At 40.2% G+C, this 27,238-nt stretch overlaps 1 protein-coding gene across 1 annotated transcript in view; it reads right to left on the reverse strand.

The window, feature by feature from the left end:
* Positions 1-639: 639 nt before the first annotated feature.
* The window catches only part of LOC139718246 (ribosomal protein S6 kinase delta-1-like), a 30,038-nt gene continuing 3,439 nt past the window's right edge, over positions 640-27,238 (reverse strand). The window contains exons 2-12 of the mRNA XM_071629728.1: positions 22,163-22,198; positions 18,318-18,435; positions 16,011-16,126; positions 12,951-13,368; positions 10,574-11,122; positions 9,729-9,850; positions 8,858-9,004; positions 5,915-8,355; positions 3,676-3,886; positions 2,936-3,034; positions 640-1,366 (exon numbers count right to left, since the gene is read on the reverse strand). Coding sequence (XP_071485829.1) covers positions 1,256-1,366; positions 2,936-3,034; positions 3,676-3,886; positions 5,915-8,355; positions 8,858-9,004; positions 9,729-9,850; positions 10,574-11,122; positions 12,951-13,368; positions 16,011-16,126; positions 18,318-18,435; positions 22,163-22,198 — 4,368 coding nt within the window. The 3' untranslated portion in view covers positions 640-1,255. The remainder of the gene's footprint in view (positions 1,367-2,935; positions 3,035-3,675; positions 3,887-5,914; positions 8,356-8,857; positions 9,005-9,728; positions 9,851-10,573; positions 11,123-12,950; positions 13,369-16,010; positions 16,127-18,317; positions 18,436-22,162; positions 22,199-27,238) is intronic.

Consider the following 27,238-nt stretch of genomic DNA (forward strand, 5'->3'; position numbering starts at 1 on the left):
GCTTGCACTCGACAAAACAGTCGAGGAATATAAAAGCATGAGAAGGCAATTCATTTCAAATGGACAAAGAAACAAGATGGCATTTCAAAAATGCAAACAAATGACTTGTCGAGGATTTGTGAGTGGCTCCACAATTATAGTTTCAAGATGCATTGTACTCAAAATGAAATATTTCAGTGTTTGATATTAACTTCACATATTCCTGCTGCACGAAAAGTCGATCACTTGATTTTCAGTGTCCCCATAAGACACAGTGTCCTACAGCTGTACACAATGAGTTCTGACTGGTTGAAAATGTAGTTTATGCTAAACTTGGAACATGAATCTTTGGTAACATGACCATTAAAGATCAAAGGACAAAATGAAAAGTGTACCCACACAGGTTTAGTTGAATGATTTCTTTGTTTACAATCACAGAATTGTTACTTACTGCTTCTGATATTTCAACAACTTAATCCGCATGTACATAAAATTGTGCCTTGCTCACTCACAAAAGTTTTGAAATTTACAAACTTTTGTGAGATCAGTTTGTGCTTGCCATTGCATAATGTCAATGTACTGTAAGAGTTTGACAAATAACGTCTTAAACATTGCAATGTATATATGTGTGCTGCCTGATCTCTGAACAGGTTGCTTCACAGTCCCACATGTATAATTCCATGATGGGAAATATCACTGACAATACCCAAGTGACTAAAAATAATATTTGGATCAAGAGATATTCCATCCTTGATGAGATGCCTGATAAGCTACACTTTTTCCAAATAAAGCAAACCAAACTACAAAATGTCAGCAAAAGAGGACTTCTCAGTATCTGTCATACATTGAGTGAGAATTATGATTAATCATTCTCACTCAAACACATACACACACACATACACATATAACAACTGAAAATGCTACATTTTTATATTCCACTTTAATTTGGCATGAGGTTTGAGATGGAAAGACATTGAGGACAGGTGTGTGGCCCAGGATACAGGACCGCCTGACCCCTTTTGAGTGGCAGGTTTCAACGCGACATCATCAGCCACCACATGGCTGAGGAAAGGTTGTCCACTTTCTGCAGCTCTTGCGCACCCAACATGTGCCTATGGAGCACACTGACCTTCGTTAGCCATCGGGAACAGACCAGTGGATTCCTTCAAGCAACAGGTACGTGTTGACATCACTGGGTTCCTAGCGACCAAGTCGAGCTTGCTCTCAGTGTTATCCACCCTGTGGCGTACATTGTGCAGTGCAGGATGATCCTAGTTTAGCCCAGTAGATTGGACCAGTTAACACCTTTGAAGAATGGGTGAGATTTGACATCCTCCGCTCCCGAGTGGCTCCCTCCCAGCCGCTCAAAGGGATTCACTTGCAGCAGCTGTGGTAAGAGGTATTATGCGATCATAATTCCAAAAGGCCCTTCCTCACTGCTAAAACTGCTATGGACAAGGTCATTCAAAAAGCACAAAGACCACTCTGTCCTCACTGACCTACTGGACAGCTGGCAAACTGCACAAAATGTCCTGGAGTGGTATCTAGCACTGGACTTACAGGAAACCCAAACCCAAAGAGCTATGTGAATTGAGTGAAAGCAGCAACATTATTAGAACACATCAGTGAAAGTTTGAGGAAAATTGGACAATCGATGCAAAAGTTATTAATTTTCAAAGTTTTGGTCTTGTAACCACTGGATAAGGAGACTACCAGAGTTCATGACATCATGCAAGGAGAACAATATAAAGAAAACATATGGAGAATTCAACAAAAATTCATTTTTCATGATAATTACACATTCCATTAACTTGATACTGGCATACAGTATGTTAAGGGTAGTATTGCTTTCTGAAAGCGGTTAGTCAAGTGTTCTTTCCTCATGCTAGAAAAGTGAAAACATGTTCAATTTTGAACAGATTGTCCAGTTTTCCTCAAACTTTCACAGATGTGTTCTACTGATGTTGCTGCTTTCACTCAATCCACACTTCTCTTTGGGTTTTTGATTTCCTTCAACGATCCTGTAACATGGGGATTCATGGAGTGGAAAGGCTGGCCCAGTTTGGACATATTCGAGAATTCCCACAACAAAATGTGTACAGTTTTATCACTGAACGTGTAAGCACACAAACAGCCAAAGAATCTTGATTGGAGTCATCCGTTACAGATGAGCATACACTTCAATGCATGTATCTGTTGACACGTGGCTGACAGGCGCTATTTGTCAATCGTGGTTTCACACATTTGCAGGGATCGTATAGTTTTGGTTGAGACCTAATTTCATGTTTCTAACATTTTTGGGTGAGATAATGAGAAGCCTCTTATGAAATATGAAAGAACATGTAATTCTATGAGGAATTCAACGTTTATTTGATGAAAATTGGTTTTGAAATGGCTGCTGAGATATCCAAAAAAGAGCGATTCTAATAAAGTGTGGGACCCACACTTTATTATGATCGATTTGTTTTACTTTGTTTTGGGATGTTTCAGTCATTCCACACCCGATTTTCATCAAATAAACTTTGAATTCCTCTTAAAATGGTATGTTCTGTTCAATATCATAAGTGTTTTCTTGGTATCTCACAAAAAGTTAAAAGCCCAATTCTCATCTCCACCAATACTGTACCATCCCTTTAATGTACCCCAGTGGGCAGCAAATGGAAATTGATTCAATCAGACCATCCATGTTTCTCCACGCCACTAGGAAAGTTCTGCAATTCTACACAATAAAGTTTTCACTGACATTATATCAATGTTGCTACAGGAGAGGGGCTATATGTAGCATTTTTTTTCTTCTTCTTCTTCTTCAGCAGTTTCTATTGAAATATAAAACTAAAAGAGACTCTACACAGACAATAATGAAGAAGGAGAGAGAATAACAGAAAGATAAACAGATTGATAGAAGGAAAGATTGTGACAGAAAATCAAGCCAGGTCCTTAAAACATTGCTTCTTACCTGAGTTAGGAGAGCCTTGGCTTCAGGTGATATGTGGTCACCAGGTATATGCAACTGTGTGTGGCTGTTTATTCCACTGGGATGACAGCTGAATAGAGACTTTGGTTCAAAAAAAATCAAAGACACAAAATTCCACTTCTACATCTTGCGGCTTTGTCTTCAAGGTTTATAAACATTTCAATTGTATTTGATGTATGTTTGATTACAATTATGAAGTTTTGTATATGGATTATATCCAGAAAGACAAAAATAATCCCATTACTCAAGAAAACTATGCTTTCCTCTTCTTTCAAAGTAAAGCCCTTGAATCGTTAGACAAGCAGCGTTTAGCTACTCAAATGACAATGATCTGTATTCTCCCCCAAAAAATAAGAAAAGAAAAGTCAATAAAAGACTTCTGTTGGGTAAAATAAAATAGTACCCATCATCTTTTGTGGGGGCTTTTGCTTGTTTGAGTCTGTGGGCCAATGGGAGGTCAAGGATCAATGTGCAATGTACCATTTGATGAGAAGAATTTCTGGGTTGAACACTCTCAGAATGTCATGGATTTCATGATTTTTGTAACAAATTTTTTCTAATTTCTTTTGCCATTTTTTCAAGAGTAAAATTGATTTTAGTGCATCAACAGTGCATATGACAAAGTTCAAACTATAACATCTCTTTCTGCAGTTGGTTGTATGAAAAGATGAAAAGATAGATTGTACAAGCAGAAACTTGATCATATCTCTACTTTATCATACCTGGCCAGTGAGAAGTTCAAAGAGGATAGCCCCATAGCTCCACCAATCGCAGGCTGGCCCCGGCTGGAAGATTCCCCGAGCCTCTGGAGCGACATAGAGGCGCTTGGCAGCATCTTGGTTGCTCTCCCTGCTGACCCACTTCCACTGGCAGAAGTAGGTCAGGCGGATGTGGCCACCCTCGGTAAGGAGAATGTTGCTCGGGTTGAGGTCTCTGAGATTTGGACAGGAGAGGAGGAGGAGAGGGGTGTGCGAAGTACATATGTACAATGTATGAGACGTATTGAAATCCATAGGCATGCAATATAATTACAATGGGTCACAGCTGTCAAAAAAAAAGAAAAGAAAAAAGAAAGAAATGGATTCAGAATTCACACAGTCGCTTGCAGTCAATATGTCTGTTGCAGTCAATATGTCTGTTGCATTCATGCAAAAATGACATAATCAATGTCAGAATGCAAGGCCCTCCCCCCCAAACAAAAGGAATTCCATGATACAGCAATATCCACACTCTACAGACCAAAACTGAAACACTGCCTGGGCTTTCATGAGGATTTTGTGCCAATCTGAATTCTGTGCATTTTGCAAGATTCATACTTCCTATTCCAGTATGCTTTAAATACATGGGCGGGGGGTGGGGGGGGGGGGGGGGACTGTTCGATTACCATAGAAAAATTCTTGGTTAACCATCATGAGGCATTTGAAACTCATTGTAACCATTATACAGCACCATGCCACAGCCATCAAGAAATGGATCAAGAATGCATCCAACTACAAGATGTGAAAGGGCCTGGTACATTCATGCTTATACACTTTGTACGTTTAATGACAGAGGACATACTGAAATAACAATGTAAATAAGGAAAAGAAATCATTATTTCAGTGCTATTAAAGTCTTCTAGGGATCTACCTCGTATGGTAAAATTTGCTCCAGGTCAGAAATGACTATGAGAGTATGACTTTCACTTTGCTATGTACCGAGGAGCTCCACAATCATGGCTCCATGAACTCATTCATTTTGACGACATCATGCATGCACATGATAATGTACACCACTTGGCACATTGAAACTGCAATTCAATTAAAGTAACAAGACACTACAAACTCACACAGCCACCTTGGTAATCATGCAGCTTTCTAGCTATGCTGGCCATTTGAAAAATGATGATTTATGATGTCTTTAATATTCACAAATGGAGCAGGATGATTTCTAATTGCATCTGTTGCATCTGTTAGAAGCTCGGTGGTCTAGTGGAGATGATGCCTGTCCAGAGATCAGGAGGTCATAGGTTCGAGTCCTGCTCGAGTATGTACGCCCATTTTTTATCATCGCTACTACTAAAACACTGATCAATTCAGTGCTTATTTACGTCGATGTAGGGCAATTTGTCAATCAGTTGCAAAGATGTTGGTTGTTGTGGCAGGTTCACTACTGTAGTAGCCAGCAGAATCAATCCCTGTTTGGAACACAGTTCTTTTCAACTCAACTCAACTGAAAAAAAAATTAAATAAATATATAAAAATTCCATAAGCTGCATCTTTCATTTGCTCTCCTATATTAAATCTACCTGATAGCGTTAAAGAGTTGTGTTTGTTTGTGTATGTATGTGTGTGTGTGCTACTCCATAATTATGAAAAGGCATTGATGTTTCCACTACATCTATGGAAACATAAAATATAACTTGTTGTGGGTTGAAATTCCACAGTTGATGAATCATATGTACTTTGCCATACGATTAGAGTCTCTTGAATCCTTATAGGATTGAGCGTAATAACCATCACTTGTGTAGCTTTTCTCTTGAAAGTACATATCAAGGACGCCATTTTCAGAAATAACGTTGCTTCTTTTGGGAATATTACTACTTCAAGAAATACATCAAAACAGGATGCCACTTAGGTTGAAAACATACTCAATGGGCTTAAAAATATAGAATGAGATCTTTTTGCAATGCACAAGGACTGAAGTTTCTCCTGCATAACCAACAGCTTCTGTTCAATTGGGTTTTGTGTGTCAACGTCCATTTATTGACCAAAGCAGGGGCTAAATTGTTCATTTGATAGAATGCTTAAACAGAGTGCCTTCAAACTTCCAACACAAACCCATACACAGTTACCTTCTCTGGAAACTGGTGAAATTCAGTGTGAACAAATGCATACATATCCATGTGCCTGCTTGCTTTCTTTACAATGGGTATACCCAAAAAAAAAAAAAAAGAAAGTCTTGATTAAAAAATGTTCCTACCTGCACACAATCCCAGCAGCATGCAGTGTTCTGAGCGCCACCAAGATCTCTGAAGCCCAGATGCGGATGCATGACTCTGGGAGCGTGGTAGCGCCGCTCTCTGACCTTGCTCGTTGCACGTCATCGAGGTAAGAAAACAGCCTGGACAGAGAAGGCAGACCCGTCTCCTGCTTGCCCGCTCCCTCTGCTCCAAGAGTTGAGGTGCGGGAGTGTGTCGGTGTCTTGTCCATGTCTATGTCTGACTGAGGGTTGGAATGCGTGCCGTCTGAAGCCCTGTTGTCAGAGTCCGCTCTTCCTTTTACGCTATTTTCAAGAGATCTAGTGTGAGCCATTGTTCCTGAAGCATTGGCATCAGTCTCAAGGCCACTCGTGAATTTGGACGAATGCACAGCGGCTGAGTTCTGAGGACTGGTATCGATGGCTTTGAAGGTGTGCTTTGGTGTTGACTGGGCAGAGCCTCCTGGAGAACTGGACTGGTCTCTGAGGACAACTGTAGAAGGAAGGTTTGCATCCTTTGGATTCACACTTACATATGTTGTTGGGCACTCAAGGCCCTTGTTCTCCGTCAGCACAAGCTGGCTTTCGCTGTCAAACGGATTGACGTGCAAATGAACATCTTCCTTTGGTGTGCTGCATGGAGGTTTAGTGTCTTTTGAAGACTTGTTAGCTTTTCTTTCAAGATCAAGTTCCTCAGAGGGTGCTCCATCTGGGTTTTGTCGGGACAGTCCATATACCTGATCTTCCTCACTTGGTGAATCAGAAGTCCTTTCTGGTTCATCACTAACATTGGGTGCCACACGGGAAGGCACATCTGGTAGCTTAAGCAAATCAACATCGTTCACCTGAAACTCCTCGCCGTCATGTGCAGCGAGGACATCATCACAAATTTCAGACGCGGTCAGCCTTGGTGCGGAGTCTTCCTTCTCCTCAGACTGAAACCCAAAACCTTTGGTTTCTGGAAGGTCACTTTTAAAGAAAGAACTCCAGTCATTCTTTTCGTGAGGTTCTTGGGTCACAGACTGTGACCTGCCAGGAGATAGTTGCTGTTGTCCTCTGCTGCCTGAAGGCAGGATTTCAAACATGCTAGCACTGTGTTCCAAGTGTCGACGATGCACACCTCCTGTGAAACTGGGCTTGCCAGACACAATGCCCGGCTCTGGAGGACACGAATGTGTTCTGGACTTGCTTGCACCCGCTTCTGACTCAAAGAATTCAGCCAGGTCCACACCCGGTGCTGTCTCCTCCTCCTTAAAGACCCCAAATCCTCTCGTGTCCAGCAATGCTCCTTTTCCTCTAAATGTCTTTGCTTCTGCACTTGCATTAATCTCACCAATCAGATTTGAAAGGGAGTCTTCCTGCATTCCAGTTAGCAATCCACTGGCCCCTATCTCTGCATCCTGTTCCCGCATGTGCTCCACTTCTTGCACTACAGCTAAGGCTTCAAATACCACTTTGCTTGGATCCAAGTCTGCAGTTCCCCTGCTGCACTGCTTGTCAGCACTGTCCTGAGAGATATCCTCTGGGGTCACATTATGCCCCTTCTCCAACTTTGGTTCACTTTGAGAATTGGAGTCAAAGCCAAAGACTGAAGAATCACCCATCTCGCTGACGTTGAAGTCATTAGGGCTTTCAATGCTGTCGATACTGAATAGTGCCATGGAAGGAGGTTGGCTGTTTGATGTTATCTCTGAAATGCAAGGGAACTCTGTCTTGTTTGGGGTGGACCAGCCTGCCCCGTGAACGTTGAATTCATCCTCCTCCACTTGAGTATCGCTCATGAATACACTATCATCGTTTGGAACATTCTCACTATGGGAAACAGATAGGCTCACATTAAAACTGTCATAGTTTGAGCTCTCGTTCACCAAATCATTAAGGTTGGCATCGGACAATCGCTTTGGGTTCACATTCTCATCAACGAAGGCACTACCACTGTCCACCTTCTCTCCACAAGCATCCAGCAGATTAACATAGCTGCTGGCAATGTCCGAGGGTGTGGTTAGCTTCTCATCAAGGCTTCCAACAAATGCTGCATCATCATTGACTTCATGCTCCTGTGCACTTTGGGTTAACTCACCCAACTCAGTCCCACCACTGATCACTGACCTTGGGTCAGACGACGTTCCCTCATCTCCTGCGGCCAGAATTCCCGCACCTCCTTCCTTCCTACTGATGCAGCTGCTCGACCGCGAGCGCTGAGTTTGGCGACTGGTGCTGCTGCTTTTCAGGCTTTCACCGACCCCCTGTCTGAGCTTTGAATCCTTGGCCTGCTGCAAGTAGGGGCTTGCATAATCCCACAGCCTTCCCCCTGTGGCATGCTCCAAGAGGAGGAAGATGGTACTTTCTGTCTCAATGTAGCGATAGAGCCTCACCATATAAGGGCAGAATGCAGGAACACGGGTTGTCACTTTCTCATTTGGAATGCTGCATTTGCTGAGGGACTGTTGATAACAGAATAATAGGAGGAACCAAATAAGTGTTTTAGGTTCATTTGCTATCCTAACTCAAGGGATTTCTTCCTAGTTTACAAGCCAGTTACAAACATGATCTGCCTTGTGCCAAAATATGGGCTGTTCATCATACAACATGAGCATCACATAAGCAGAACACATTTGGTCATACAAGGGACTGAAAAGGATTGACACACATATAAAATTAGCATAATCTGCTGCATTCTTGAAATGCAGATGATTAACATTTTACATAGCCTCAATTCTTCTCTCTCTCCTCTTTCTTTAAAATGCAACAACAACATTTAAAACATAACTTACAGCTTACTTGACATTTAAAGATAGTTACCTTCTGCTACTACTAATATCAATACAAACAAACAAACAAACAAACAAACAAACAAACAAACAAACAAACAAACAAACAATCAAACAAACATTTTGTTTAATACAAAATGCTTGTGAAATTATAGGCGGTACATGATCTGCTTACTTTTATAATGAAAGACTGGTAGGTTGTCATGTCCAGCACTAGAAGGACTGAGTTAATGCAACCAAGGACTTTGAAGTTCTTCAGCTCATCTGTCGACCCTCGGAGATGGGCCGAGGAGGGGTCAACTTCCATCATGACCTTTTCCGACTTAAGGGGAAAGTGAAAGACGAGAAACAGAAAGTGAAGAAAAAGTAATCATGGTCAAAGTGAAAGAATAATAAACATTAGAAGCATGCTGACAATTAGATCTGAAATTTTGTGGATGTGGTATGTTTGTTGTGACAACTTGTGGTTGTTGCTTGGTCCAGGCTCTAAAGGCAATTACCACTTGGCAATATGTCAGTCATGAAAATGTTATATGATTTTCTTCAGACTTAACACCATTTATATTTACAATTGAATTGAAAGAGGTAACACATAAGGCACAGTCACACTACCTATGTGAAACTTTGTGTAATTTCACGACCCGGTATTTTCATTCCCATAGTTTGCATAGTGCGACTACTCATGAAGATACCAGCAAAACTTCCTGTGAAACTTTCTTCATGTACTTTGGAAGTTTCTCACTTCTCATGAAACTACACATAGTTTTGTACGCAGCTGAAACTTGGAGATATTTGTAACATGATAATAGATCCATTCATGTTGTTTACGCACATTGTCCATTCTTTTGTACGCTGTTGGACATTTACATTTTTTACCTGCTAGAGACCAGAAGTATGAGTAGATTACCATCACTAAAACCTTGAATAGTTTTGCCTGTGGTGACTGGCTACACTTTTGCCCTGGCTTTGCTTATTTGATTCTTTGACATTTCGACTCTCTTCTGTATGGGGTCAACACACTTTTTTGAGGAGGTTACTGATCTCACCTCCCATCGCCTGGCATTGGATGCCTCTACTGAGAGATACTTGTTGTAGATGTCCTCCGCTTTCATAAGATACTGGGCTGTCTTCTTCCTCACCGCCTCTCTCCGAGTCTTGCTCTTATCATCTGGGAATAGAAGAACACATACAGCGCGACATGACAGTGAGGCACACATTTAATCCTGGCAATGACCAGCTCTTTCCAACAATCACACTCCCTCATAAGTCCTTCCCTATGAGGAATACTCTTGAAGGATGAAATATTCATTGGATTTTTCCAACTTTCACTATACATGTAATTTGCTAAGGCCAAGAAATCACACGTTTCTCTTAACCTGCTGAGGATGGTTTGATTTTGCTGCGACACACATTTTCCATACAAGCTTGCCTGAGCATACTTGGGACTTGTCCTCAATGGGTTACTATGTTTAGAATTAACAGGTTTCGTTAGGAAAAATTCATCTCAGAAAAGAGAAATAATTCTCTGATTAATGTAGGTCTATTCAGTCTTGAACTAAGTTTTGTATACATTTGGTTTTGGGTTTTTTTTCTGTGAATATCAAGTCATTAAAGCCATAAGAATCAATAATATACATATGTTATTTCATATAATGAAGATCAAGCTTGCTTGGCACACTCCTGTATATGACTATTTACAGCACATAAAGATGAAATACTGTAGAACAAAATGACATGGACTGTGACGGCTACTCCTAAACCAACTTAAGAGATGTGGTGTCTCCTATAGTGTAACTAATCACAAACTATCCTCCTTGTCCAGGCATGATTATAAGTGTTGATGAGGACTACCACAACATTGGCAATCATAACAGATAGGGTTGGTACTGACCCACAACACCCTTCAGGAGGACTGCCACGCCCGCTTTGTAGGCATCAAAGGATGCCTGGTAGTTGCCGATGCTCTGATTATCCAAAGCTAGGCTGATCTTCTCGGCTGCTTGATAAAGGTAATCATCTTGCCCACTCATGTCCCATTTGGTGATGCTGTCACTGGACACATGGCGGCTCCGCCCGGATTTGCCACTCCCCGACACAATGCTGCCAGCATCAACAACTCTGGCATCCTCGTCAGCAGCCTGCTGAGCTCGCAAGGAGTTGAGGTAAGCCCTGGCCAGTGAGCTGTGGCTGCTTCGGCTAGCTGGCATGCTGCTTGCCGGTGAGAAAGTGGAGTAAGACTCGCTGGACGGGAGAGATGGCGTTACACTCACAGTAATGCCGCTGTCTGTTGAGCCATTCACTATGCTTTCTGAAGGAGTGGACGACCCTGGTGTTGACTCCAGGTCAGGAGAGTCACCATTTATTTCAGCACAGATGTCCATAGCCTGGAACAACCAGCTATTTGAGTGTGGCAGTGTGTTCGACTCCACGCTAGCTGGAGCTGCAGAGAATGCATAATAAAACCTTCATTCAAAACAAACATATTTTGAACAGCAGCAAACCTTACCTCCATCTCTCTAAAAAAACAACAACAACAACAACATCATTAGATGGTGATGGCAAGGCATTTTGTTTTATGTTATATTACGGTATCACAAACAGAAATGATGCTTGATACAGTGTACATCCCTTAAATAAATCAAATTCAGGTTCAACTAGACACAGACACAAGAAAGAGAGAGATATACAACAAGGCAATCGCCGAATTGTGTCTCGCCCATTCGCGTACAAGGAATTAATATCTTTTATAACTCCCACAAGTTAATTGACCTGCTTATGACCTTTGACCTTGTAGTGACCTTCAACACCCTAAGGGACATTCACCATCCAAGTTTGGTCACAAACGGACAAAGGGATCAAAAGTAATGAGCCATAATCGAAACGCGCCATAAAAACTTAACATTGGGCCCTAAAAATTTGTTGACCCCTTTCTGTGACCTTTGACCTTGTGATGACCTTTAACTCCCCAAGGGACATCTACCGTCCAAGTTTGGTCACATACGGACATAGGAATCAAAAGTTATGAGCCACAATCAAAACGTGCCCTAAAAAATAACATTGGGCCCTAAAAGTTTGTTGACCCGTCTGTGACCTTTGACCTTGTGACGACCTTCACCTCCCCAAGGGACATCTTCCATCGAAGTTTGGTCACAAACGGACAAAGGGATCAAAAGTTATGAGCCATAAACGAAATGTGCCCTAAAAACTTAACATTGGGCCCTAAAAGTTCGTTGACCCCTGTCTGTAACCTTTGACCTTGTGGTTACCTTCAACTTCCCAAGAGACATCTACCATCACCCAAGTTTGATTGCCATTGTAGCAACATGTGCTGAGTTACGTGTGATAAGAGAGTCTTGCAAGTAAACTTAAACGTATGACCTCAAATGACCTTTGACCTTATCATGTGACCTCTTACGGCACCATAACATGAAGGTACCCCTAGTGCATCCATCACCCAAGTTTGATTGCCATTGTAGCAACATGTGTCGAGTTACATGTGATAAGAGAGTCTTGCAAGTAAACTTTAACGTTTGACCTCAAATGACCTTTGACCTTATCCTGTGACCTCCAACGGCACCATAACATGAAGGTACCCCCAGTGCATCTATGACCCAAGTTAGGTTGTAATCCAAGCAACTTATGTGAAGTTATTTGTCAAAAGAGAGTCTTGCAGGTAAACTTTAACATAGAAAAGAGAGTCTTGCACATACTCTTTAATTTATGACCTCAAATGACCTTTGACATCATCACATGACCTCTGACAACACCATAACATGAAGATACCCCTAGTGCTTCTATCACCCAAGTGTGGCTGCCATTGCTGTAACAGATGCCAAGTTATGCATCATAAGAGAGTCTTGCAGGTAAACTTTAACATTTGTGACGGACAACGGACGGACGACGGACGGACGACGGACGGACGACGGACGACAGACGACGGACGGACGCCATTTGGATCCCTTAGTCTCGCCTTCACCTCCGGTGGGCGAGACAAAAATGACAACCATGACAGCCGACTTCACACTGACTCTTATCTCTGAACTTGGGATCACATAGTCATCTCTTTCTTTGTGAATACAACCCTTACAGTACTAATTTTGACAGGTATATTTTGACTATTCTATACTTACCGATTCCAATTCTACTATAGCTATTACCATCAGTGAGCTGTTTATGTAAAGTATCAACAAGATGTTGATTTGGTAAGACCATCGCAGTTAAGTGTAGGAATCTGCTGCTTAAATCTGTGCTTAAATCTGTGCTCTCACCATCACTGGACAACGGATCAAACAAGGTCAGGTCCTCCAGCTGAGGAAGGGGAGTGCTAGGCATGGAGTCCTCACTGAAGGTGGTTCTGCTGTCGTCTTCGCTGTCATCGTAGGTGTCGGCCCCCTCCTTCTGCTCCTCCTTGCCCTCCATCCCCAGGTCATCCTCCATCTGCCGGTGGAGCCAGACCCCGCCCAGCTCGTCCCCTTGACTTTGACTGGGTGCTGGGGGCACCTCTGTCTGGTTTTCCTGCCCCTCGCCACCAGTTCGGGGAATGGACGCCACTACCACGGACGGGGTTGCGGTTTTGCTCGCTCCCTGGGCCACTGAAGAGGTGTCTTGCACTCGAGCATGAATGACCTGGGGCTGGAGAATGGCATCAGTCTCTGAAACCTTTCTTCTTGTGACAGACTCACCTCCCTATAAACAAGGGGAAACAAAATCTACATTCTTACCTGAACCATAACATAGGAAAACAAGACGTGTGCTGTTCTCCATCTTTAAGTTTGTACTCTTCCCCAAACAAGGCAAGTGCCGTAACGTGTCTCGCCCACAAACGTACAACACCTATTTTTTTTTTTTGTTCACAAATGGACCTATGGATCAAAAGTTAGGAGTCATAATTAAATGCACAGTACATTGGGCCCTAAAAGTTCATTGACCCGTCTGTGACCTTTGACCTTGTGGTGACCATCAACTCCCAAAGGTACATCTACCATCCAAGTTTGGTCACAAATAGACTTACGGATCAAAAGTTATGACCCATAATCGAAACATGCCCTAAAAACTTAACATTGGGCCCTAAAAGTTCATTGACCCCGGTCTGTGACCTTTGACCTTGTGGTGACCATTAACTCCCCAACGTACATCTACCATCTAAGTTTGGTCACAAATAGACTAACGGATCAAAAGTTATAGTCCATAATCGAAACGCGCCCAAAAAACTAACATTGGGCCCTAAAAGTTCATTGAACCCTGCCTGTGACCTTTGACCTTGTGGTGACCATCAACTCATCAAGGGACATCTACCACCCAAGTTTAGTCACAAACCGACTTATGGATCAAAAGTTATGACCCATATCGAAACGCGCCCTAAAAACTTAACATTGGGCCCTAAAAGTTCATTGACCCCTGCCTGTGATCTTTGACCTTGTGGTGACCATCAACTCCACAAGGTACATGTACCATCCAAGTTTGGTCACAAATACAATTACGGATCAAAAGTTATGGCCCATAATCGAAACGCGCCCTAAAAACTTAACATTGGGTCAAAAAGCGTGTATATCAAATCTGTTCGACTGGACTTACTTGTGAAAAACACGGAGAAAACAGTTTCGTGACTCGTCCGAGTCACTTCTTCAGCTCTGTCTGGCTGGCGAGCATTCACCCGTGGAGGGTGAATGGGCGATGTTACTGCCTTTATTGTCTGTACGTCCAGGAATTTTCCGGATCACCGACTTGTATGTTGGTGAAAGGTTGTGTCGGAGTCCCCCTCCCCTGTTGAGTGAAGGATTTTCCGCATTCACATACACAGCTTCACGGACTCCTCTTTCAAACTATCTGGTTTCCTTGTCAATGATGTCGACCTCTTTGTCTTCACAATGGTGCCCCGTGTTCTTCAGGTGGGTGAACACGGCCGACTCGTTCCCAGCTGAGCTGGATCTACGATGTTGGTAGAGACGTTTGTGGAGAGGTTGTTTGGTTTTGCCGATGTAGTTTTCTTTGCAGTCTTTTCCCTGACACTTTATCCTGTAAATTACATTGTTCCGTTTGTGTTTTGGGACTTTGTCTTTAGGATGAACTAGTCTCTGTCGAAGAGTGTTGGTCGGCTTGAAATATACAGGAATTCGGTAGAAGCTGAAAATTGGAAATTGAAAAGTTGGATTTTCTCCGACAGTCCTTGGCAGTATGGGACTGAAACCCCTCTGCCTCGTTGCTGGGTTGTGCTACTGGAAGCCTTGTCTCTGACGTCCCGTTTGCGAGGGTGAAGGGCTTTCTCAATGCTCCAGTGTTTGTAACCGCAGTTTTTCCGGACGGTTCGTAGGTGTTGATGTTCCTTTTCCTTTGTCTCTTCAGAGGAAGGGAGGTAGGATGCTTTGTGAAACAGAGTTCTTACAACTTCAAGTTTGTGAATAAGTGGGTGGTGGGAGTCGAACAACAAGTACTGGTCTGTGTGTGTGGGTTTGCGATAAACTGAAGAACATAAGGTGCCATCCTTGTTGACCGTGATCAAGCAATCCAAGAAAGGGAGACTGAACCTTTCACCAACATACAAGTCGGTGATCCGGAAAATTCCTCGACGTACAGACAATAAAGGCAGTAACATCGCCCATTCACCCTCCACGGGTGAATGCTCGCCAGCCAGACAGAGCTGAAGAAGTGACTCGGACGAGTCACGAAACTGTTTTCTCCGTGTTTTTCACAAGTAAGTCCAGTCGAACAGATTTAATTTACACGCTTTTAGCATATTACCTGGATGAATCAAAATCTACATCGATATATTAACATTGGGTCCTAAAAGTTCATTGACCCCTGCCTGTGACCTTTAACCTTGAGGTGATCTTCATACTTGGTAAAAGGTAAAACTTTGTATGACCACTCTTCCCTCCAAGTTTGATTCAAATTGAAGCCCAGAGGACAGAGTTATTCAAGTTTTTATAGCGTTACGAACAGACGACAGACAGACGGACGACGGACAGACAGACTCGACAAAAATGACCGAATGACTTTAAGATTGAAAGGCATGCCCAAAGTGGAAAAACAATCACAAAGCATTGTGCATTTCTGTGCAATAGGAGGTTAACTTGTACATGCATCAATACATAACCATCTTTCAATGTTATCATTATCAATATTGCTGCATGTAATGCTACTTACACGCAGTAACGTTCAGCTTATGTCAGCATAAACATAATATATCTTGAGCATGTTACTATAATCACTTGTCTACGCCATTGTAGATCACCAACATTTACAGCCCCAGAAGTGTGCACAGGTGATGTGACATGAAAAAATGTGAAAAGTGCAATCTATGCACCTATAATGAGCACTTGAAACTTTACCTTGAAAAACTCCACAAACTGATTAGCCTTGGCCAGGGGAGGTACTTTGACTGTGAATTCCAGAAGTCTCAGAGCACTCTGCCTCCTCTCTTCAATGACACTCTCCTCAAATCTCCCTGAAACATAATTTGAGTAAAAAGAGTGCAATCAGTGCACATCTTCAATGTGTACAAGTTTCAAAGGGAGAAGATTAGCAGGTACCATTGTCATGCGAAGGGAGTGTGCTTAGCCAGCATGTTCCAGCAGTACACTGTCAAAAGCGAACATATTACAGGTATTATACACCTAGTGGATGAATGAATCAGACATTAGGTTCATAAATGTGCAAGATAGACATTCACTGCTGTATTTGACTTCCTTGTTTTGGTCTATGTGTATTCATCTCTACCATGACATATTATGGGTATTGCATGCTTGGGGAATGAAAGAATCGGACAACACATATTGTAGGTTCACAACTGTGCAAGACATATGTTCACTATTTGATCTCCCAGTTTTGTTCTTTGTTTTGGTCACTGTTTTCTCATCCCTACCATGACATATGGAGAACCTGATGCAAACTAAGCATTACAACTTCTTTTTCAAGTTCACTCATCATAGAACACATTAGATGTAGTTCTGCTCTGGAAGAACACACATTAATCGTTATGTTAGGAGGACACCCTGCAAAGATAAATACCCTGTAGGTTAAACTGACTTTTGCACCCACCTTCAATTTCAAATGCAATACCTTACCATGCTGTATGAAACTGAAAAGACAAGCCATACTAATGATATAATTGCCTTCCTGGACAAAGTCCATTTACATTGCTTCCTGCATCAACAGAGATTGAACAGAAAGTTATGGCTGCCGAATAGCATTGTAGAATTTCTCTCTAAGTCATTTTGTGGTACAACATGCTAATGAGAATGAACTTACCCTTTATACAACATTCAGAAAGCTGGTTTGCTACATTGTCATTTGTCCCAGATGAGTACAGGGGTCAAGACAAATCTAACCCATTTCTAGATAGTTTAAATGTCTTGCTTCTTAATGTTTAAAAAACAGTTTTGTTGTGCACACTCTACAGTGACAAAGCTGCCTTATCAGCTCAAACAAAAGTAGCTGTTACCTTAATTTGTAAGACATTTCAAGTACAGTTCATCGTTATGTAAAATGACAGCAAATCACAAGTATGGCATACAGGGCAATGATTGTCTAATGTCATATGTGTACTGGGTATGCATATTCATAATCAGGGCTCAACATTAGCTTATTTTCATTGTGGCCCATTTGGGCCACTAAAATCATCAAATTTCTTCTTCTTCTTCTTCTTCTTCTTCTTCTTCTTCTTCTTCTTCTTCTTCTTCTTCTTCTTCTTTTTCTTCTTCTTTTTTCTTTTGGTGGCCTGACAATGAAATGTGGTGGCCCTTAAAAATTAATAAGATAAATGAAAATAGGAATAACTGAATAAACCATTGAAAAAATTACAATTCATGATCACTGTTAAAAAATAACAGGTATAATAAAGGGCTTCAAATGTAACATACTGTGACTAGGAAGTATGAAAGACAAACACAAAAAATGAAGTAATTTGAGAAGACATTAAAACAATAATAACCATGACTATTATGAATAGGCAGGTATGATTAAAGGGCTTTATATACCATGTACGGTGCCTAAGTTCACTAAGTCTGACACATTCGATATTGTATTGAGGCATTTGATACACATGATTCTTTTTTTTTTTCCTTTTAAATGATATTACATCTACCTGTATTCATGAAATGAAATAAGTTAACATCAGGAAACTAGAAGTATACCTACTTTGTAGATCAATAAACTCTGGTTGTTAAATTTGGCCATGAGGGGAAAAAAAACTCAATTTGGCTGAATTTGGCCATAAAATACACTGAGTTCGGCCACAAGAAGAGTACCGGTAGCAGCAATCTGACAACCCCCGGTGCTACATCTAGCTGAGGTGCATGAAGTTGCAAAACCATGAGTTATTCTGCCCTTTTCTGGATGAGAAAAACAATGTACACACACACTTGGAAAATTTTGGTGGCCCGATTGAATGGTGGCCGGACATTGACTTCCGATGGCCCTGGGTCAATGGGCCACCGGGCCACCTCTAACTTTGAGCATTGTATATAGGCACACACACACGCACAAATACAGAGATCTTTTCTTTCCAAAGTAAACCAAAGGAAAAAAAAATGAAAATAAGAAACGAAAGAAAAAAATGCAAAAAAAACACTGAAACTACCACACATTCAAACCCCCACAATATAGGTGACTAATGAACATGATAATAAATTTCTTACCAAAAAATCTGGCCTTGGCAAAGTCAGGAAACTTCTCTGGTCTTCTCAAATGGTAGTGGATGAGGGACAATGCTTGATATAATTTCTTGAAGTCATTGTAGCGCTTCCAAACAGTGACCTATTGTTAGATATATGTTGAACATTTCAGACATCAGAGTGGGCCACCATGGGTGAGTGCACATAACAAAACATAAGAACATCAGAATTCTTGAAAATGTTCGAGCCAACAGTACTGCTCCAACTTCTCAAAGTCTCTCAAATACTGTACCTCTTCACAGTGAACTATCATTGCCACAGGTATAAAGGAAATTGAACTAGATGCAGAAGTGAGTAAATAGCGAAAAGATGCTTATTCTGATACCAATTGCTTGATCTATTACAGATGCACACAGAGCACTCCTTTCTGTCATTCTCTGAAGGAGATGCTGTTTTGGCTGACGAAATCAGACAGCCATTTTTCATTTCAATTACAAATCACTGTTACGTATGAATTAATTCAAGAACAGACAGACATATCAGGGTCACGCATGATATCATCTGATGGCTAATACAACAAAGATCAAATAAATTTCCTAATGCTATTGCTGCACTTTCTTTTCCATTCTGTTTTCCATTCTGAGGATCTTTTTTTTCATTATTTGTCCAATTCACACTGACTATTGTAGGGCAAGTCCAAGATAAGGTCCCCTCAGAAGGCAAAATTTCATCTTTGCTCAATATTGACATGTTTGGTATCATTTTGAAGCTTATGAGTTGAAGTTTTGATTTCCATGGAGGAAAATATGATATTAAGTAAGTTTATGCAAATTTCAAGGGCTTCATTTGCATACATGTAAATGTGAAACACAGCGTTACGTATGGGACATTTATAGAAATTCATATTAATTCAAAGGAAAGCAAATGATATTTGATTAATATGTGAACATAAGAAGTTCATCAAATAGTTTAACTTGGTATAAAAATGTAGGGATTATGCAAATGATTATGCAAATTAGCTCATGTCCTATCATGAGATGTCCCATACGTAACAAATTGAGGTCATTTTTTAGGTTTTTTCTGAAATTGCTAAGGATATTTTAATGCCCTTTTGGAAAGTTCTAATTTATTGTTTAGAGAAATTAAATACCATAGAAAAAAGAAAAAACAGTAAAAGAAATATATTCTATTTGGCATTGACAGAGACTCCAACCCCAAGCACCTTCTGATCTGGAGATTCTCCCGCCCGAAACCCCTAGCAAACGGGAGACTCCAAGTTGATGTGTGCGAAGCGCGAAGTTCCTATAGTTATAGGGTTCTAGATGCTCTCTGATGCTATCTAAGGCTTATTTTTTCAACATACGATAGCAATAAGTAAGAAATCCTTTCCAACGGGAGACACAGAGCCAGGGCGGGAGAAATCAAATCTCAAACGGGAGAATGGGAGATTTTGCAAAAATGGGTTTTTGGCGGGAGATCTCCCGTCGAAAACGGGAGAGTTGGAGTCTCTGCATTGAAATAATGTTACATATGGGACAAATACGTTACGTATGGGACATCCTCATACATATTGCATGTGAATGCATGTAGCTAGCTGGGAAGGTCTCTCAGTACACAAATGGTAAATCATCCTGAAGAAAGCATCCCAATATTGTAGCTACTTTTTGAGTTTTAGACACTTGAAACAATGCATGCACTTGACTGAACAATTTTCAGAAAGGGGGAGGGGAAAATGGCAAAATACAAAATGAAAAATCAGCATTAAAGGGATGGTATAGTTTTTGTAGAAATGGGGATTCAGTTTTCAACATTTAATGAGATGATTGGAAACCAAGTAAATATGAATTACTAAAGAGCATACAATCCTAAGACTAGAGGAATTCAAAGTTTATGTGACGGAGATCCAATTTGAAATGGTTGTGACATATACAAAAAAATATATAAAGTAAAATGATTCCTTTTTATTGCAAGTGATACACAAATTGTCCTTATTCAGTTTCAATAGTAGCCACGAACAAAATTCATGGGTATACATACTGAGTTGCGACTCGAATCAATGACCTGACTGCTAGACAGACATCATATATCTACTCGATCACTGGGGTTCCACGCAGCAGGTATTGCTTATTTATTAAAATTAATATTTCTTGTGTCAAGTCATTTTTTATTGAAAATAAATGGCAAGCTGCCCTTCATCAATGGAAGTAAACACTTTAAACTATTCAATTTTTCAGTAGTAACTATCCTGATAAAAATAGGGCATACATACTCAGGTTGGTCATTAAAAAATATAGAATATGATTAAATATGATTATGATGGTAAATATATGGGGAATATTGTTCCCTTGTCAATCTGGAACAGCATTTGAGTAATTTCTACTGATTCTACCTCAATGATTATGCAAAAATTTGTTTATGGGTATTTTGCAAAATTATTTTGCAAAATAACCATATAAACTTGGTTCTCCACACACTAAACGAATGGGGGACAAAGGGCATGCATACTCAGGTTGGTCATAAAAATATAAAAATATGATTGAATATGATTATGATGGTGAATATTTGGGGAATAATGTTTCCTTGACAATCTGGATCAGTATTTGAGTAGTTTCAACTGATTTTCCTACAATAATTATGCAAAATACCCATAAAAATGGTTCTTCACACACTAAATGAATGGGGGACAAACTGTCCCACACGTAACTGTCCCATACGTAACATGTCATGTCTGTCTTTCATTAGAACCTGTAATTAGAGCTTTTTGCCTAATGACATGAAACTTACCTGTGATAATCTTGAGTGTTGTGACTTTCATCACAGTGAGTTACAAGTTGTAAAATGAAATACTTTCAGAGAGTTTTGAGGTTGAAAAAATTTTTCAAAAAAAAACAAAAGTTTTCTGGTCCCATACGTAACGGCACATACATGTAGATCCTCACAGGTACGAACGTACGTCGATGGGCTAAGCGCGTTTGAACGCGTTTGTTGATGTTCTGCAGACATGTATACATCGGCTCCGTCATTCTGCATTTGCGTAACTTACATGCACATTATGTCGTAGCCATGTGTTACGCCCGTGTCTGCAAATAATTTTCTTTTGCCGCAGATGGCAGTAATCAAGTTTCCGTGAGCATTTGTAAGAAAAAATATCTATCCTCGCCGCGGCGACAAAGAGACAAACGCGTTCGGCGCCGAACGCGTTTGTCTCTTTGTCGTCGGCAAACTAGTATGAAACGCGCCTGGATGCGTTTGAAACGCGTCTACACGCTGTGTCAAGTTGGACGTGAGCGCCACTGTATTTTGTCTTCTAGAATATAATTGTCAAGGTCATTTTTCTCAATTCTTTACATGTTTATACTTCTCCTAGATATCAATCACCATGATGAAGTTCAATATGATTAAATGCCATTAACACTATTTTTCAGGTCATAAAAGTCTCTGAATGTCCCATACGTAACTTGGACTTGCCCTGTATACCCCAAATCAATCTTCCTGTATGTGTTGACTTCAAAAGAATATAGCATTCCCTTCATATGGTTAAGAACAGACTTCTTAACCCATCTATAGGATAAAACAATTTCTATGTTGTCCTACCACCATGTTGTGCATCTACAGCATCAATCTTAATTCCATCAATTATATTTTGCTCTGAAAATCATGAATAAAAATGATATAACTTTTTATTACACCATGGTTCAGTGCAGTGTGCACTTTCGATGAAAAGCTATGCTTAAAAAAGCCAAGACAGACATCAATATTTAATACCTAAAATGTCTTTACTACACTTAAGTGTGGACATTCAAAATTAATGCATATCATGGATATGGATACATGCATGAAAAGGCTAGGCTACTAAAAATAGCACCTACCTCAATGACTTCTTCCGGTTTATCCAACCTGAATGCCTACAATCAAAGGAAAGATATACACAATGACTGTTAATACGTCAAAGTACCAGAGAGGCAGACAGCTAATTGTCAAAATGTTGCGAAATGCTCATACGAGCAAATGTCATGTTAAACTGCACGTGTTATTACCATGGGTTGTTATGGAGCTCTTTAAAATAATCTTAAAAAAAAAAATGAAAGTAAATAATCAAACACACTAATTGTAGTATCTTAGTAAGTCTTCAAAAAACGAGATGTATGTTTAGATAATTTACTGTAATGATGAATCAATTGATTAAACAATTACATTCAGAAAACACTTGTAGCATTCCATGACCATCTTTATTTACCACAAAGATTTGAGCATAAATTTACATCACACATGCACATTTAGCTAGAGTGGATTGTATTACTGGATGCTTGTTTTTTGTCGCTCTAAATTCTGTACTCAGAGGATGAATTTTCTAGCAAAAATAACACAAACTACTCACAATATCCTGAAAATTACCAATTTTGCAAAATTATGTAAATTATTCATTCCAGTTTTTTGAAAAAATAGTTCAAGTAAACCCCTCTAAAAGTGATCTTTTAGTGAGTGCGGTGCAAAATCACATTGTAAAAAATTCTGGACATGATTTTCGTAATGGAATAATCAACATCTTTCACATGTATCTTACTGTAAAAGTGGATATTTTCGCGCGACTAATTTTTCGCCCTTGGCGTGGTAAGAAGAGTTTCGCGTGTTTTTAATTCCGCGGTATCAAGACATCAACTACAGGAACATATGGCAAGCAAAAATATTTGCGTGCTTTTATTTTCGCGCTAGTTTTTTATTGCGCGAAATGCGAGAAAATTTCCACTTTTACAGTATTCATGCACCATAATCATTAATCACATCTGCGATTCACTGTACACATTAGCACCAAGTGGACGATGAAGGGAAAAATGGCAAATGAGGTTCAAATTTCATACTGTAACTTGTTACAATAAAAGGTCTAACATGAACAATTTAACCATGAGCATGACCAAATCATCATTGTAGGGTCTATTATGGTATAGATTTCCTACTTGTAAGTAGATAAAACAGTTATATATATATATATATATATATATAATGTATCTCTAGACGTTATAGACTCGTCTAGTAGAATTTATCACGTTGGGTAACCATGTAAAATGTGCGCCATGCACACGCACCTACCATTTCCATGTTGATAACCTAATCCACAGCTTGTATCTATGTTGCTAGTTTTCTAAATTCTTGTCTCCAGCTGTGTCTTTAGATCCAATCATTTTATTTTTGTCGCGATATGTGTGCTGTACGTTTTTGTGCTGTGCTACGGATGCTGCAACCTTGGGGGACTTGCAGTGCAAGTGTGATGATGCAGAATAGCCACTGGGTTCAAAACATCCAATAGACTAGTGTCGTAGTAATACTCGAGTGTATCACCTGCGTAATCTACGAACTCGCATGGCAATGATGCTAGAATTCAATAACATCTACTAGTATTAAACCCACCCACTGAAGTCTCCACATACACGCACAGTCACAATCACACTCACTTTGCTGTGCTGTGTCTCTGTACATTTGGAGTTTATAACGGACACGAAAGTGAAGGGATGGGACTTAACAGAAACGTAAACACCCCATGGAAGTGGCGTTAGTTAAATCATTTTATGAATGAATTCAAGGGAAGAAAATACACAAATGGGAATCAATAACACAGAACAGTGGGCATAATCGTGATATAGTCCCCACCTCGAGTATAACGTCACCGGTGGGGACTAATAGAATCCCGACAGCTACTCCCTTGCACACAACTGACACTTTACAACGTACATCAGTACAAAGTACATGTATCTTCTTCTTGTGCACCGCTTGTCTGCTCGGGAGTTGATTGGTCAACGCGCGCATCTAGTCTTCACCAAAGACGCTTCCTGTAGAAGCTCACACTCTTTATTACTAGTATCTCCGTGTACAGTTTCTCCGTCTATTATGGTCGTGATATAGTCCCCACTCTATGGGAAACTGCGTGCGAATTGCATGTGGTGGGGACGATTTCACGACCATAGAGTAGCCCCTCTCGCTATGTTATGCTCGTGAAATAGTCCCCACACAACGATAAACTGTGCGTGCTTTGAATTGAGGTGGGGATCATTCCAACAGTATATATACTCGTGATATAGTCCCCCCTCCACGGCAAACTCGTTGCGTTATGTATGGCGATGGGGACAATTTCCACAAAGTTGATCTTGCTTGGATTTATCGGACAAATAATTGTTGTGGTTAGTGAGTGACTAACATAGCACTCCCGTGTGGGCTTGAAGTTCAAATTCCCTCTTGTCAACATGATCACCACTTTTCTCGTCAGTTTGTGACTTAAATTTTTCCCCTCTTTACGCGTTTAGAGCATTGTTCGGGATTGCTTTTTGAGTGAAAGAATGAGAAAGAGAGGGAGAGAGAGGGAGAGAGAAAGGAAAAAACAACAACGACACAATTTCATGCAGAATCCATTTGCTACACTGAATTATTTGATGAAAACAAGTAGCCTAATATATTTTTAGCAGTACAAACGAAAAAAAAAGTGTTTCAATAACCCCATAACAATTAACTATTCGGTGTGCCCGTCTTAAATCACGAGGCATGCACGCACAGGTCGGGTGCATGCGTCGTGGTATTTATATTGATTTATGATGATGATAATTATGATCATGATCTTTGTCATTGCTGTTATTTTTGTCATTATCAACATTATCATTGTTTTTATGATACTACATATTATTAACATGTCAATTGAATGCATTTTCCTTATTTTCCCTTTACCCTGATATAATTTCTATAGTTAATTTTCTATTTTATTACATTTTTGAATAATGTGAAAACTACTTTGAATAGAAAGGCTTTCACACGGGTGGATTTATCTGTTCTATTTCTTCATTTATTTCTTTTTCATTTATTATCTTATTTATTTAGTTATAAAACATCCTCATAATTTTCGATGAAGTTTGTGCACAAAACAGATTTTGTGTTATGCAATAATGTGTTCTACATGTGTTCCGTTCCCGTTCCTTTAGTTAAAAAGAAACAAAAATGTTACAATTAAGGCATAATGTTCAGAGGCCGTTGTCCAAAGCAAGCGATTTTCTTATTGATAACGGTCTTCCCCAACTTGCATACTTATAATGTTTTTAATGAAATTCACGTATTACTTCACATGATTACATATTTGTCATGTGAAATTTTGTTTGTATTTTTATGATTTGTGAATAAAGTGTTTGATGTTGTTATGCTTTCATGTTATGTACAGGTTGAGAAATGAATAAAGCTTAATGTAAATGAAACTAATCATTCTCTTCTTATCTTAACGGCCATGAAAACAGCAGATTTTGAAATGTCATTGTGAAATGTCCCTCCCGAGTGATGGGGAACACACAATGAGCATTGAGTTTACACATATGTAAAATGCACCCCTCGGCTTGGTTTGATATTGCGTAACGTGTGCCTGAGCTCGCCCTGGAAACTCGCCGTGTTCGCGTGTCAGTCAGTCTGCTGGTGGGCGTGGGGAGGGTGTGTCTGGGATGGCGTCTGTGATTCGCTGAATGTCGGCTGCGCGGGCCTGGCAATCCAGCTTCCTTCCGAACACGTTTTGTGGCAGGGCATGGAGCAGGCTATCTCGTGGTACTTATGGCGGTCATGCTATGTGCAAATGGATAAACGATAAGCGTGTTACTTGAAATTAAAGGTCTTGTTTGCCTTTGGGAACAGCGATTTATAATAATGTTCAAGATATCACATTTGATGCATGTGTAATCCTTGTTATTGTACTGTTTGCTTGTTGTTAACTATTATGTAACGCCTTCATTTATAACTGGTAATTATGATATTCTTAATGACTCACTACTTTCATCTTGTCTTTGGGGTTCAGCCTCGAAATGTCAATGGCCTATTGCTGTTCCCCTCCACACCCGTCACTTATCCTGAGTCACAACTTTTTTTATTTTCATGTGCACTATTTTGTTAATGACTGTTTTTTCTGTATGTATACATGTATTTTGCCTTGCTTACATGAAATAACATTGATTTCATTTTCACTTTCGTTTTATGAGATGTGGAAAATAAATTTGAAACACAAAACTTGATATGTGTAGGTCTCTTGTTTCACAAAACATCCTACCTTACAAACTTTTGGCAAAAAAGCCTAAGATACAGTATAAGGAGATATCAGTATTTTTCTTATCAAAACACAACTTTAGACGGTTTAGTTTGGCAACACTGACATGATTACTATTGTTCATATTTTGTCTATTTAACAATACTTAAATTAACATTGATGATATATTTTACAATGGTTGGGTCTATCCCAAACTCACATTTTGGAATCATTTCAAAGCACTAATGCTGTTTTTTTTTTTGTTTCTTCTGTCAATGGTCAATTATGTCTTTAAATGTTTTTCGAGATATCGCTGCGGACGTGAAGGGAAGCAACTCAACTTTTTGACATCTCTTCGCTATTGGGCATCACTCTCCCCCTTTCCTCTTCTATACTTTGGCGGGAAGAGTTCTCTTCAGCTACTGAAATAATGACCAATCATAATGCAGTGAATCGAGGCAGGGATAGGTGATTGGATGACATTAGATTTTGGTAAAGTTGTCTGGATCCTTGAAAGGGATATATATAGACATAATTTTTCTAAGAATGTTGTTCTAGATGCATCATGGCCGGGAACTTCCGTAAACGCGTGTCACCGAACGAGTGTACTCTCGCCGATTTCTATAATCCGTGGAGCTTCCATGCTCTGTTCCTTGGCGAGCATGACTCCGTCATGAATTGGATGAAGGCGAACAATATTATCGCATCGAGGATGGCCTGCGAGGTCTGCGGTTCGGAGTGCGTCTGGACTAGACGAGAAAAGAAGCACCACGGGTACACGTGGCGATGTCGGCGGACTAAGGGGGAAGGGAAACACGAGAAGGAGTATAGCGTCTTGAGGTACTCCTTCTTCGAACACACTCATTTCCTCGTCCAGGACGTGATGGAATTCATCAGGGCGTTTCTC

Source organism: Diadema antillarum, unplaced genomic scaffold (genome assembly GCF_040938485.1).
Source record: "Diadema antillarum isolate AM-2024a unplaced genomic scaffold, OU_Dant_1.0 scf00000091, whole genome shotgun sequence".
NCBI lineage: Eukaryota > Metazoa > Echinodermata > Echinoidea > Diadematoida > Diadematidae > Diadema > Diadema antillarum.